Source organism: Ranitomeya variabilis, chromosome 3, assembly GCF_051348905.1.
Source record: "Ranitomeya variabilis isolate aRanVar5 chromosome 3, aRanVar5.hap1, whole genome shotgun sequence".
Taxonomy (NCBI): Eukaryota; Metazoa; Chordata; class Amphibia; order Anura; family Dendrobatidae; genus Ranitomeya; species Ranitomeya variabilis.
Window position 1 is genome coordinate 745,148,707 of NC_135234.1, and position 15,512 is coordinate 745,164,218.

The window sequence follows — 15,512 nt, forward strand, 5'->3', positions numbered from 1 at the left end:
TATTTCTTAGATAGTCCAGCATAGTTGAGGATTAAAGGCTGGCCTTGACTACTTAACTAGTTAGAGGACCCAAGTTTAGAAATCAGAAAAGTAAAATATAATTAGTAGTGATGAGTGAAAGTGCTCCGCTAAGGTGTTTTTTGCTATGCTTGTGGGCTAACCGAGTGTCTTCTGAGTGCTCAAAAAATATGTTCGAGTCCCCGCAGCTGCATATCTCACGGCTGTTTGACAGTAGGAATTGCCTAACAAACAAACAATACCTACATGTGTTGCAGCGGTCAAACAACCGCGGGGACTTGAACATACACTGCTCAAAAAAATAAAGGGAACACTTAAACAACAGAATATAACTCCAAGTAAATCAAACTTCTGTTAAATCAAACTGTCCACTTAGGAAGCAACACTGATTGACAATCAATTTCATATGCTGTTGTGCAAATGGAATAGACAACAAATGGAATTTATTGACAATTATTAAGACACCCTCAATAAAGGAGTGGTTCTGCAGGTGGGGACCACAGACCAAATCTCAGTACCAATGCTTTCTGGCTGATGTTATGGTCACTTTTGAATGTTGGTTGTGTTTTCACACTCGTGGTAGCATGAGTCGGACTCTACAACCCACACAAGTGGCTCAGGTAGTGCAGCTGTTCCAGGATGGCACATCAATGCGAGCTGTGGCAAGAAGGTTTGCTGTGTCTGTTAACGTAGTGTCCAGAGGCTGGAGGCGCTACCAGGAGACAGGCCAGTACACCAGGAGATGTGGAGGGGGCTGTAGGAGGGCAACAACCCAGCAGCAGGACCGCTTCCTCAGTCTTTGTGCAAGGAGGAACAGGAGGAGCACTGCCAGAGCCCTGCAAAATGAACTCCAGCAGGCCACAAATGTGCTTGTGTCTGCACAAACGGTTAGAAACCAACTCCATGAGGATGGTCTGGGTGCCCGACGTCCACAGATGGGGGTTGTGTTTACAGCCCAACACCGTGCAGGACGCTTGGCATTTCCCACAGAACACCAGGATTGGCAAATTCGCCACTGGCGCCCTGTGCTCTTCACAGATGAAAGCAGGTTCACACTGAGCACACGTGACAGATGTGACAGAGTCTGGAGATGCCATGGAGAGCGATCTGCGACCTGCAACATCCTTCAGCATGACCGATTTGGCAGTGGATCAGTAATGGTGTGCGGTGGCATTTCTTTGGAGGGCCGCACAGCCCTCCATGTGCTCGCCAGAGGTAGCCTGACTGCCATTAGGTACCGAGATGAGTTTCTCAGACCCCTTGTGAGACCATATGCTGCAGTGGTTGGCCCTGGGTTCCTCCTAATGCAGGACAATGCCAGACCTCATGTAGCTGGAGTGTGTCAGCAGTTCCAGCAAGATGAAGGCATTGAAGCTATGGACTGGCCCACCCATTCCTCAGACCTGAATCCGATTGAAGACATCTGGGACATCATGTCTCGCACGATCCACCAATGTCACATTGCACCATAGACTGTCCAGGAGTTGGCGGATGCTTTATTCCAGGTCTGGGAGGAAATCCATCAGGGGACCATCCACCGCCTCATCAGGGGCATGCCCAGGTATTGTAGGGAGGTCATACAGGCACGTGGAGGCCACTCACACAATACTGAGATCATTTCCTTGTTTTGAGACATTTCCACTGAAATTGGGTCAGCCTATAATTTGATTTTCCACTTTGATTTTCGTTCCAAATCCAGACCTCCATTGGTTAATAAATTTGATTTCCATTGATGATTTTTGTGTGTTTTTGTTGTCAGCACATTCAACTTTGTACAGAACAAAGTATTCAGTAACAATATTTCATTCATTTAGATCTAGGATTTGTTATTTGAGTGTTCCCTTTTTTGAGCAGTGTATTTTTCGAGCACACCGAAGACCTTATCCGGCCACGTTCTCTCATCACTAATTAGTTCATTTCTTACTTCCCTGAGGTTGTAGGGTAGGGGAGGGCTTCTCAATTTTTACTATGAGTTTTTTAGGTTTGGCATGAAGGTGTGCGGTCTGTATCTATAGATAGATAGTGAAGTAGAATAGTATTTGCTCATTTACTTCTTCCTGGTCGCCTACTGGAGGAGAGTTTCATGTTTGTTCCGCCAATGATCTAGAGTAGAGGAAGCGTTAAAGGGGTTTTTAAACTACTTGTAGTTCTTAATCTACAAGTCTGTAGTCACTCTGTGACTGAAATTGAATCCTCATATCACAGCAATATGTATACTCCCAGTTATATTGAGACTAGATGGATGCCGCTTCACTCAGTGGAAGAGTTATTGAAGCAGTCTAGTTGGAATGTGACTGGGAGTATGCATATCATATGCTTGCAGTCACATGATTGCCATTGCCGGCACCGGAGAGTTCTCAGAGCGCGCAGGGAGGAGTCACAAGTCTGCAGTCACAAAAATTGAATGCAGACTTATAGTTTAAGACTGGACAACTCCTTTAAGGTGTTTGTTTGAAGTTTGTAATTTATCCTCTGTAGATCAAGATACGATTCTGATCACAGAATCCCAAGAATGGGGCTTTGCCGATCTGTGCCTTGTCCCTATGAGCCCACCAATCCCGAGCATGAAGCATGCCTACCTCCACTCCATTAATTCCCTATGTCGGAAAAACGTGGTTCTCTTTCAATGATGGAAAAACAGGCAAGTATAAAACTTCACATTTATTTAAGCATATTTAAATCTTCAACATGTCCAAAATATTTGATGTCTTATTATTTCCTCAACCAATACCTCGGGTACGGCTCAATAACTTGCAAGTTGTACATTTCCAGTCAACTACTACTGGACACTAAATACTTTTAGAATATAGTTACATAATGCTCCGTTTTTTTGCTGCTCTGTACATAACACTAGATGTTTTGATCCTGAAAATACCGGAGTCCCAGCTCAGATGACTCTAATATGACATTTTGCTTGACTCCTCAAACTGCCTTTCTCCAAAGTATTCGGTCTCTTGCAGAGCTCAGTAGCGGATAAAACTCTTATGCACCAGTTCCCAAACTTTTTAACAACTTCATAGCAATGACATTAAATTTGACCCAGGAAAGGCAAAATGGGATAGTAAAATGAAGAAAAATCTAAAAAACTATAAATTTACACAAATTTCTGTATACGGTGTAAACCTCCTAAATCAATGTAAAATGAAGGTAAAGCTGGTTCTTCATGCCAGTTTCATAAAAATCCTTCAAAAACATGAGCAAAATTATATTTTTGCTAAGTTAATTTTTCCGACTTCTTTTAAACCTTCGCTTGGGCTAAAATCATTTTGATTGTAATTTCCAAATCTGTTTATCAAAGAAAATGACCTTTCTTATAGTGCTAATTTGAAGTTAATTAGTTTCAGGATTGTAAGATTACATTTTTCACTTACTTTTGCTGATTTGCTTGCTCCGAGTAAAATTGAGTGATGTTCATTGTCCTGGTCCTGAAATAAGGATGAAGAACATAGGAGGTCATCCATTTATTTATTTTTTTCTTTTACACCAACTCGAGAAGCAGCTGGTACTTGACGACTATGGTTGTTTTCTGTGTTAGTGTCCCTATAGAGTATTGAACTTTTACCGTCCTAAAGTGATATTCTGATCTCGGACATTTGGGGCTGATGACCAATGTGGCTTCCATATCTGGGACGCTTATCCAAAATACATACCATATTTTTCAGATTATAAGATGCACTTTTTTTCCCTCAAAATTTTTGGGGAAAATGGGGTGCGTCTTATATTTCGAATATACCTTACCGGCCGCCGTGGAGCAGGGTCCCAGAGTTGTTCCTGGAGGAGGCAAGAGTGGTGCATTGCTGCAGGCCACAGGCTGGGATGAGGGGGTGTTTGGAGATGCAACACTGCAGGCGTTCGGTGGTGCGGTGGCCCTGCCAACATTTTGTGAAAGCCCGGGACCCCCACACTTCCATTATTTACATTGCAGTGGACTCCGGGAAAATGGTTGCCGGGGGCAGCGCATGCAAAGATTGGGATCTCGGCACCAAGATCTTGGAAGATGTGATCTCGGTGCCAAGATCTCCATCTTCGCAAGCGCTGCCTCCGGCAGTCATTTTCCCATAGTCCACCGCAAAGTAAACCATGGAAGTACGGGGGCTCCGGGCTTTGATAAAATGTCAGCAGAGCCCCAGCACCACTGAACACCTGCAGCGTCTCAAATCCGAACACCCCTTTCTCCCAGTCTGGGGTCCGCAGCTTCGCCCCACTCCTGCCTCCACCAGCAGCGACCATGGCTTCACCTCAGCCACACCACCCAAGGTAAGCAATAAGACGCATGGATTTGATTTGTAATAAGCACCACCATTTTATTTTAAAAAAGTGTGTTTTCCTATTTTTCTCCTCAAAATTTGGGGTGCGTCTTATAACCCGATACATCTTATAAACCGCAAAATATGGTAAATGGCTGTGTAGAAGATGATGTAGAAGGCAGTTTAGAAAAATTCATATATAGCTATATAAAAGAATACATTTATGGCTATGTAGATGACTACATTGACTGTGTAATGGAAGAAATCATTAATAGAGATGAAGAAAAACACTTTAGTGGTTTCGTAGAAGAGTACATTGAAATCTACTGGTGGCTGTACTAAATACTTAGACAATAAGGTGCTCATTGTTAATTAGAATATATTAAAGGGATATCTGGGACTTTTCAAAAAACACAAAATGTATCTAAGCACTAAGAGGCAGGTAATTGCAGCTTACCTGACTGTTGTGCATGGCGCTGTTCTTCCCCGGCACAGATCGGTCACTGACGCTCCTGCTGGGGATTCAGAAGCCTCTGCTGACATCACGTCTACAGAATGGAGGTTTCGTCCGCTCTGTAGACTAGACGGGACTTCTGATATCATTTTATTGACAGACGGATCCCCAATGCCTAACTGGGGCTGTTAGTTAGAATGACCTCGGAAGTCCCACCCCATTGCGTTAGCAGAGGGAACTGATTTCATGGCAGCAGCGGTCTGTGATGGGGAAGAACGGCGCCGTTCACAATAGGGAAGCTGCAGTTACCTGCCCATTAGTGCTTAGGTACATTTTTTGCTTTTGGAATAGTCCCAGATACCTCCTTTTAATGGCAACAGCAAAGCACACTGATGGCTATGAAGAAACGTACATTGGTGGCTATAAATAAGAACATATAGATGGTTGGGTAGGATGTTGGCTTTGTAGAGTTATACACAGATGGCTTCGTAGAAGTTTATATTAATGCCAAAATAGAAGGTTCGGAACAAAAATCAAAAATGGAAAATAACTTAAATAACTGCAACAGGAAAGGACTAAACTGTAAGAAAGAACAATTAAAGATGTAGACGTGTAAATGGGAGGTCGGCCTATTTTTGCTCTAAGGCTGTTAAACATTCTGCAGTGTTTTGATCATCGAGAACAAGATGAAACAGCGTTTGAGAATTGTCACCTTTTGGAGTATCATGGTCACAGCATGAAGGGGAAAAAAATCACTTTAATGAGAACGGATATGCAAAGAAACAAGACGTTCTCTACCAGTAACACACAAGTGGTCATGAAAGTCAGAAAAAATGGATTAAGTTTTTAATGCGTGAACGAATTACAGCGAGGAGATGCCATGGCTGATTTAGTAAGGAGTTTAATTTTCTCTATCTGGCGTTGGAGATTACAAGTCCTAATCTTAAATGTGCTGCTAATTATTACAGTGTCCCATATTCAGGTGATTCCCATGTAGAATAATGAGAATAATGGAATAATACTCTGCAATCTAACTTCAAATTATAAGATTAAAGAGTAGATTTAATACTGAGTTCACGGTTCATAGTTGACCACTTCTCGGAGGAAACATATTGAAAGGGGATGCAAGGTTAATATCAAAGTGGTCATAAGATGCCGTAGTCCAAACCGCTTGTGTATGACATGGTTGACATGCAATAGTATACTTTGTGGGCCTGCTTAACCTTACCCTCAGTAATAATAACAGATTATTGGGGGGTACACGGAGCCGGTCAGGCAGATATTAACTGATCAACTTTTTGACTGTTAACTGATTAGAAAGGCTGTACTGTAGAGGCTTTTACATTATGGGTTCTAAGATTTCCCAAAGGGATTGACTACTTAGCCCAAGCAGTTGTGACTGTCCAACCCAATGACCTCAATCCTGGGAGTCAAACTTGTAGACCATGGCATGCATGTTCGGTATGTGTTACCTATCTAATAGCGATCAAAGGACTGTAGGAGAAATCAGGGCAATCAGGGCCTTATCCGATATACAAACTAGGTATGACTTAGATGAAACTAACCTGATGTATCCGTTGAAAAAGAATAGATTGTGAGTACCAGCTCTAGCAGATCCATTGGTCAGTCAGTGACCATTAGATATCACATGATATGATATTTGTGGATGGTTTCTAGATAAATTGAGACTTCTATTCCGGTATAATGAGTGAAAAGGTAGTGGTTTATTTGATGCGTTTCGAAGTACAAAATTACTTCTTCCTTGGGATTGATCACATGCATCGACACATTTCGAAGTAGAAAATTCTTCCTCAGGATTGACCACATGTATCGACGTGTTTCAAGGTACAAAATTACTTCTTCCTCAGGATTGAGTAATTTTGTACTTCGAAACGTGTTGAGTAAACCACTAACTTTTCACTCCTTATACCAGAATATATGTCTCAGTTCATCTACCAGCACAGAAACCATCCACAAATATCCTTCCATTTGATCTGTCTAATAGCAACAATTGATAACAGTTGCAGAGACTTTTTCAAGCATGTGTGATAGATATTTGCCTTATTCCAGCATCTGGTGTATTGCTAGGTTTCCACAGCTGGGCATCAAAATTGTTCTACTGCTGCAGTTTGTGATCTTGTCTAAGAGTGACGTTGTGTAATTTGTGGTGGACCATTCTTGATCTTTTTTTGCTAAGACAACTAATGCAATCATCTAGACCAATATTTTTCATCTCTATGGTTCTACATAGCCAAATGTTTTCTTGGAGCCTTATAAGAGGTTCCCTGGTGGAAAGCTTCACTTCTAGTGTGGTATGTGATGGGTTTGACCTACCGCTCAATCAAAGTTGCTTAGCGTGGAGAGCTTCCTCTGCCCTCATCATATTGATTGTGTCTCCTCAAACTGAGAAAAAGAGTAATATTTTTAGTTATGCTGTAATTTAAGAGGGACTATGATAACTACGTGTATTTGTGTTTCCATTTTCATAAGTGTGACTGATTAATCGTAGTAGGGTTTCCTCACCTACCAACAAGAAATAATTTGATAGTGTTCTAGAAGAAGAATGCTTTCCTGCCTGATGAAGGGACCTGAGTAGTCTCAAAATCTTGCAATTTGTTACCATCTTTTCAGTTAGTCATTAAAAGGGATCAACCACAGAGGACTCTCAATTCTAAATATTATTCCTAAACCAAAGAAATTGGGTAATTTGGTTGAGATTTTTAAATGATTCAGAGCTTTGAATCTTTTTAATAAAAATCAGTTTTATGGTGAGGTTTTCAATTCAATTTCTCGGGGAACCATATGAGAAACTTGAGACTCTTTTGTGGGGCCAGACCAATAGGCTGACCTTGAATTTTGCTCAGTCATTACTGTGAAGGTGTGTAGGTTCACATACAGATATGGATGCCATGAAGGCAAGAGAGCTGCACAGCGCTGTTATATTGGAGGTGTCTTATAAATATAAATAGAGTTTTAGGGGTCTCGCATGTTGTCAGTGATGGTCCAATCATTGTGGGGATCGATCAGAGACAAAGGCATACACAGGAGTTTGTCTGTATGCAAAGCCTGTCTGACCCTACACAATGTGCAGAAGGTTTTTATTGTCTTCACAGAAAAGGGGAAATTTCAGCACATTATCACAAAAGGATATGTAAGGTTAAAAAAACCCCAAAAACTCTTCAGTAAACCACTCTTGTTGCTTTTACAAACAAAACTTGTACTGAGCACACGAACACACAAATTACAAGTTACTAAAGCTCGAAATTTAGATATTAATTGTTTAAAGGGTGATCAAAGCAATCTATAAAATAGCTAACCATAACAAAGGCAACTATTTTTTTTTTCTCGTTTTTTTTGTACGTTGTGATTACTCATCTTTTACTTGCTACTGTGAAGATGCAAATGAACGCACTTGTATGTATATATATATATATATATATATATATATATATATTGTACGAAAAAATGTAATCCCTTTTGCCTTCTAATTTCCAATTCCTCATGGGTCAGAAAGTGGGCTCAGCTCCAAAATCAACTTCAAATACTTTATGAATAGTGATGAGCGAATATACTCATTACTCGAGATTTCTCGAGCACGCTCGGGGGTCCTCCAAGTATTTTTTAGTGCTCGGAGTTTTATTTTTTCTTGCCGCAGCTGCATGATTTATATCTGATAGCCAACATAAGTACATGTGGGGATTCCCTAGCAACCAGGCCACCCCCACATGTAACCCGACCCCGAGCGTGCTCGAGAAATCTCGAGTAACGAGTATATTCGCTCATCACTATTTATGAATACACTTATAGTATAGTTCACATGTTATGAGTACTATGTAGCAATTTAGTCTGACTTCTGAGACCCCCACTATCCTCAGAATTAGGGGGCAATGGCTCTTTCAGTATTTGTATGTTTGTTGATGTTCTTGGTAACAAGTCTGTGTGTTCGGTCAATCACAGGGTGCATTGATACTCCCTGGTTATTGGGAATGAGCATTCTTATCGTTCCACACAAGTATTTCATATGCATTTAGAAATGCTCATTTCCCAATAACCAGTGAATGCAAACAGGCTGCCAATAACCCTACAAATGTGCAAAGTGCTTGTTTGTCGAGTGAAATGATTTTCAAGCAGGGATTGTCCATAGCACTTTGTGTGCTGCCGAGAGCAATGACAGTCTGCTTCCTATTGATCGTTGTGTGCACATCGGAAGCGCGATTGTCCTGCCTAAGCTGGCTTCCAAACGATTGCCTATCGGCAAATGGAACCTGTTGGCGATTGTTTAATTGCTGCAGTGCGTGTAATGTACATGTGTCTTTAGACCCATTTCCTACTTTTCTGCAGATTGTGTTGGCATTACAAGGTTCCTTCGGTACGATTTCTAAACCAGCGCTGCACCTCTTAAATCCATTTCTACAATCCCATCTGGTGTCCGCAATTGTTCCGTAAAGACTAAAAAAATCACAAGATTGATGGAGCTGAAATAGTCTCTTCTCTAATTTGTTTTTGCTCTACAGTTTCAGTCCTTCCAATCGCGCCCTCTATTTTATATTCATGAGTGTTTCATTTCATACTTTTGTTTTTTACTTTTCTGTTTGTTTCTCTGAAATGTCATTTACTTAGTGATATTGGGAATTTTTCAACACGGTTTCACTTCTCGGTTTACTTAGATTACAAACTACCGAATTTGCATGATACGTCTGTACATGTATACCAACATCTAGTTCGGGGCATCTCTGCGTGGTGAATCTTTCTCCAGATCTCTGGGACAAACCTTATGAATAAACATCATTCGTTTATTGATGTAATGGCCGTCTCAAGGAGATGACTTTGTCTAAGTGCTGCAAGATGAAAAGAGGATGCACGCTGCGTTAGTGAGCTCTTGCAACCACATCCTATATCAATGTTGTTTTCCGGTTTGATGGACTGTGATATCTTATTTTATAAAACTGTATTTTACCAAAATATGAATTTTTTAAAGTATATATCTTTATTGTAATACTGACACAGTATTGCTGCTTCCAATGTGTTAGGGATGGGCAGAAATCATTGGGTCACTGGGCTAGAACATGATCACCTTCAAAATTTGACGAGACTACCATTTCAATGAGAGCCTGTCAGTAGGTTACCGTATATGTTTAAAAATGCCACCAACCACTTATCCAGGATGTTTCCCTGAATATTGGACCCACTCCAAAATTTTGTAGGATTTTTAGAGTATGCTTGAATTATAAGCCCTACTCCAAAAATAAGCCCTAGTTACAAGATCAGCGTTTAGAGTTGGGGGTTTCGAGCGGAGAACTGGTCAATTGTCCACGGCCGCTACTCTGTTAGAGGCCCCAAGCATTTCTATTCTGGTATGCAGGGATGACGTTAGGGGCAAGGTTTCCCCGGGTCCCCGATCTTTTAGTAGCCCCCAGTATTTCTATTCTGAGGGTAAAACTGCTTAAGGACCTTTGGTGACAACTTGGTCGTGTGACCATGATGTCACAAAAAGCCTTTTAACTGCAGGGGTCTATAGGAACTAAAGGCAAGACTGGTTCATATGCAGGGATGACGATCAGGGCAAGGGGGGAAAACTGGGCAATCTCTTAGGGTCCCCACTCTTTTAGGAGCCCCCATTCTATTCTGAGGATACGACTGCTTAAGGACCTTTTGTGACATCACGATCGTGTGACCATTGTCACCAAAGGTTCTTTAACTCAGGCGTCTAGAGGAACAGAAGAGGAGACAGGCTTGTGTGTGTGTGATGACATGATTATATTTGAATAAATGTTATTTTTTTGTTCAAGAATGAATGTGGACAGTTGTTCATGGGAATAAAAATAAGACATCCCCTGAAAATAGGCTCTAACCCATCTTTTGGAGCCAAAAAATAATATAACACCCTGTCTTATTTTTATAGAAACACAATAGTTACAGGTTGACATTAGTGTCTTTTTATATTCCAGCCTTAGCATAACACAGTATTTTAAAAACAGTCAGTGCTATATTTTAATGACCCGTAAGTAGTCAGGGGGGCAAAGTCAGTCTGCTAAAGAGTCACACTGGTCTGTCCTTCTCTTTTCTTGATTTACATCCCATAGCCTGTGTATGTCATCAAAAGCGCCCATCCGGTGCATGCACAGGGAAGCGTGGACTTGGTTTCATCTGCACATGAGCCCGATACCTTTTAAGGGTTCTTATAATAACATACTTGGTCTGTAGGACATCAGTCAAGCAGGTTGAGGACAGTCCAGTATGACTCTGCACAGAAGCTGCTCCACCCACATGACTCCTTCCAGATAAAAAGAGCACATAAGAATATAGCACGTTTTATTAATAGTACTTTTTATGCTATGCTGCATCAGCTGAAATATAGAAGGACGTAAATGGTAAACCTATTATGGACTTGGATATGAAGTTTGTGGCAGTTCTGTTCCTAAATCCTCCTTTCAGGTTCCTTTTAACTCAGATGTAGACAAGCTGTGGCTCGGGGACTACATGTGTCCTGCTATGCTATTCTGTTTTTGCCCTGAGTCACCTCTGATTCCTCTGTCTTCAGTAACTCTTAAGCTATGGGGATAGCTGCACTCACTGTATGACCTTCTTGACTCATTTATTTCTGAAGCGCTAAATAGGGGAGCAGAGGACCCTCTTTGTCTACAATAGAGGAAGCTCCAGAAATGGAACCAACACTTAAAGGGAACCTGTCACCCCCAAAATCGAAGGTGAGCTAAGCCTACCGGCATCAGGGGCTTATCAACAGCATTCTGTAATGCTGTAGCTAAGCCCCCGATGTATCCTGAAAGATGAGAAAAAGAGGTTAGATTATACTCACCCAGGGGCGGTCCCGATACGATAGGCGTCGCAGTCCGGTCCAGGGCCTCGCATCTTCTTACTATGATGTCCTCTTCTTGCATTCACGCCGCGGCTCCAGCGCAGGTGTACTTTGCCCAGTTGAGGGCAGAGCAAAGTACTTCAGTGCGCAGGCACCGGGCCTATCTAACCTGCGCACTTCGGCATTCGGACCAAGAAAAAGATGTCTTGGCTGGGATTGAGGCTAGAGACCAGTTGTCGTTAAGACAGCTGTGGCCATAAAGCTAAATTGTACATTGAGACACAACACTTCCTTGCCTCAAGTTTACCATTTCCACAGCTTTTGATGCTGGATTTGGTTTCTGTTGAAATAACTTTGACTTGTCTGTCATTTGACTGTCGTCTTAAACCTCCCTATGTGCAAATAGCACAGAGAAGAGAAGAAGAGGGCAAGAACTCTAGTGCCTCCTATTGGAAGCAGCAATCCTAATAGTCAATATTGACCTTTTGAAGGAACCTTGCCATATGACTAGGAGAACAACGCAAACTGGACAATTTTTTTGCAGACAACTGTTAGTTTTTTTTTGTTGTTGTTTTTTTTTTTTGGGGGGGGGTTGCCCTTCATCAGTACAAAGCAAGCACACTGATTTGGGGATAATGTTTTTCATACATCACTGGCATGACTTGTCTATGTCTACTTTAAAGGGAGTTGTCTTCTCATCCCTTACCTTCGTCTCTTAGATGGATGGATATGTATTTCAAATTTCTTGAAATACCACCAATTTCTTGAAAATAACAGCTGATTGTCAGATTTTTAAGACATACCGGTGACGATCGGCTGCGATATAGCAAGAGGTGGTCTTGTTGAGATAACCACTACTTTCTTCTCCATGCTGTAACAGTCTTGTCCAAGAAGCCTTAGAACTTTGTGCAGCTCACCATCCCTGAAGAAATTAACATTTATATTCCATATAAAATGAGCACAAATATTAATTTTAAGAGTCTGTCACGGGAGACTGACTGTGCTCAAGCATGCAGTGTGAACATGACTGGTCTTTTGGTAGTATGTATATAGCTACCTTTTATTTAAAGGGTTGTTTTGGATGATGAAGCACCAAAAAATTGGATCCGTTTAATCAACCATGATCTAAACATTGACCATTCTGCTCATGCATGATAAATGCATTGTATGGGATGCTCTATATTACCCATTAGGTAAAGAAGTCATAGCAAGGAATGCATTGTTCAGGATTAAAGAGCTCTATAGCTGCTTTCTTCCAAAAGTAGCACATTTTTCTTCAGGACATACAATCCCATTCACATTAGGGGGTTGTCCATTTTCTGGGCCAAATTGGGCCACAGTCATATAATACTTAAATAACCTAGTGTACAGATCTAAGCAGTGTAATTGGATAGATTAATAAATTAGCACTCTAAGCTTGTCTGATTGTGTCAAGGAGGAGGGGTGAGTCCTCTTCTGTACGTGCATATAGTCCAGGAAAAGTTGTGGTGAATGTGGCCATGCTGCTATTGATGGAGTAACTTAGAGGATGGAGGTCGTTAAAACAGTTTTATTGGACAGTTTATCAAGGTTGGACAGACCCCTTCATATAGTCTAATACTGTTAGGGTTAGGGAGGTGTTTTGTAAAGACACACACACACTGTGTGTCTTCAATGGATCACCACACGAAAAACGTAGGACAGCCAGGAAATGCATGGACACCGCAGTGCTCGAGGAAAAGCAGAGCAGGACCTGGCAGATCACGTGATGGCTGGGAAGGCGCCAATCTCCGAGGACGAGTGAGAACCAACAGCTAGGTGAACAATGGGTATGTAGTCAGGCAAGCCGAGGTCAGAAGCTGGAAAGACAAGCAGTAGCCAGGGATGAGACTGAAGGATGGTGTGGGACAAGCCGAGATCGGTAGCCAAACGGGAGCGCAGGACAAAAGAACAAGACAAAGAGTGGTCAAAGACAGAGCCAGAGGTCAGAACTAGAGAGTACAGAGCGGTACCGAATCAAGAGACAGAAACAGAGTTTAAGTTGGGTCAGCAACAGACCTAAATAGCCCTCCCTGAACCAAAGACAGGCTAAACAAGGTTAACTCTTACCTGACCAGGACGGGAGAAAAGCCCCGTCCTGTGTCACGACATGTTTGACCTGATGAAGGGTCTGTCAGACCTTGAAACACGCTGTCCAATAAAATGTTTTGAACTGTCTCCATCCTTTGAGCGTAACACTGGTGGGTGTGAACCCACTACGCCACAGGATGGGCTTACTGTGGAGGGGCAATACTAAGTGTCTACCGGAAATTCACTAGAGCTTATGATTCACAAGTAGCTGAGCTGGAATATAGCGCATGGTCAGGTACTGAGTGGAGCCGAGCAAAATACGTGTTGAGTGAGGTGGTGTTTGAAGGCATGCACGTGGTTGGTGTAATGAGTATCTCAATGTTAACTATGTGTTGAAATGTCAACCCACTGCCTTCTGAGTTACGGCCTTTCTTTTCAAGTCTGACGTCCGGTCTACTAAATATGACCACTGCAGCCTATCGCTGTGCTTGGTATTCATGTCAAGGAAGATACAGAAGACTGCAAAGACCAGTTTTTGGCTACAGTTGTGTAGTTTTTGGGATGTCCGTGTTACATGCCGGTGCAGAAAGACTGGGGGGAGAGCAGTAAGGAGATTGCGCAGGGGCTTCCACAGGTAAGTAATGATTAGTTTGGTATTTTCACACAGTACCTGCCCCTGGGACAATCCCTTTAAATAGTGCTGAGCTGCAATACCAGGCTCAACGCATGGACAGATGTTGCACTGTTTCTGGAAGAAGGAGGCCATATTTTTTTATTAGAACATTAAATTTTCTTTTCCCTTTCCTCCTCTCCGCTCTGCAATGTGTGTTTGTGCCTGTGTAGACATTCCGTTAACCCATTGACATTAGTTATTTTCTTTCGCGTTAACGTCTCTGTTTCCCCACAGAGAGAAATGATCTATTTTAGTACAATTCTATTTCTAGAAAAGGAAAGAAGGTAAATGTATACGGATCGGAGAGGAGTGTGTGGCGAAGATTAGGATACAATGCAAAGACTAATTATAAGCAAACATATGTGCTCCTGCCGAAATCTCTATTAATGGGACTCGGCGCCTTTTATTTCTGTGCGGACACAATTAAGTTTCCCTTTTGACTTTGAAACGCTTAAAAGACAAGGTTTAATGATGTTCACCTTGCAACTAGGTCAGAGCTAATAGAAGTTCTTAACTCGCTGTGCATATTAATTCCATTTGTCATCTGTCAGACGGGAAGAGACGGGATCATTTCTCAGGGAACATTGAGCTGTTGGGAATTCAGAAAAATAAATACAAAAATAAATGCTTCCAACTACACGAAAGCTTATGGTTTGGGATCTCTATGTAGAAGACTTGACAACAATTTTGCTACAGGAACTAGTAGTATGGCTGTATAGGTCTTGGTACTACAATAAAAATGATACCTGTCTTGTAGTAATCCGATGGTCCAGGGCTGAGAAATTGAGATTTGAACTATATGCAAATTACCATGGAAGTGTGTTGAGTGCTCTCAGAGCATGGTCACGCCTTAATGCACTATAAAAATATCAGAAATTAGTCAATACATGCAAACTTGATATTCGTTTGCATGGGAGAACTTTAATTATTATTAACAGCCTTCAACTTCATCTCAAGACATGGTGACTTGATGGATGAACGATCTGTAGGAAGATTGATCTTGTGCAAGCCTAGATAGGTCCACCAGGGTCTTCCATTATCTTGATTTTATCAAGCCACGGGGTTGCTGGTCTTCCCTCTTTGCCTTGTTCCTTCTATTCTTCCAACCATTACGTCCTTCTCCAGTGATTTTTCTCTTTGTGTGATACGTCCCTAGTAGGCAAATCGTAGCTTGGTGATCCTTTCTTCAAGTGACATGTCTGGCAAGAAACCATCTTGATGTGGGGGCTACACAGCGACTTTGGCTGTGACACA

At 41.8% G+C, this 15,512-nt stretch overlaps 1 protein-coding gene across 3 annotated transcripts in view; it reads left to right on the forward strand.

The window, feature by feature from the left end:
* SLC36A4 (solute carrier family 36 member 4) overlaps positions 1–15,512 on the forward strand; it is a 202,651-nt gene that overhangs the window by 135,434 nt on the left and 51,705 nt on the right. The window contains exon 11 of one of the 3 annotated variants that reach the window (XM_077298537.1): positions 2,497–2,659. The exons of the other annotated variants lie outside the window; for them this stretch is intronic. Coding sequence (XP_077154652.1) covers positions 2,497–2,648 — 152 coding nt within the window. The 3' untranslated portion in view covers positions 2,649–2,659. Of the gene's footprint in view, positions 1–2,496; positions 2,660–15,512 lie in introns of those variants that run through there. 3 annotated transcript variants of the gene reach the window in all.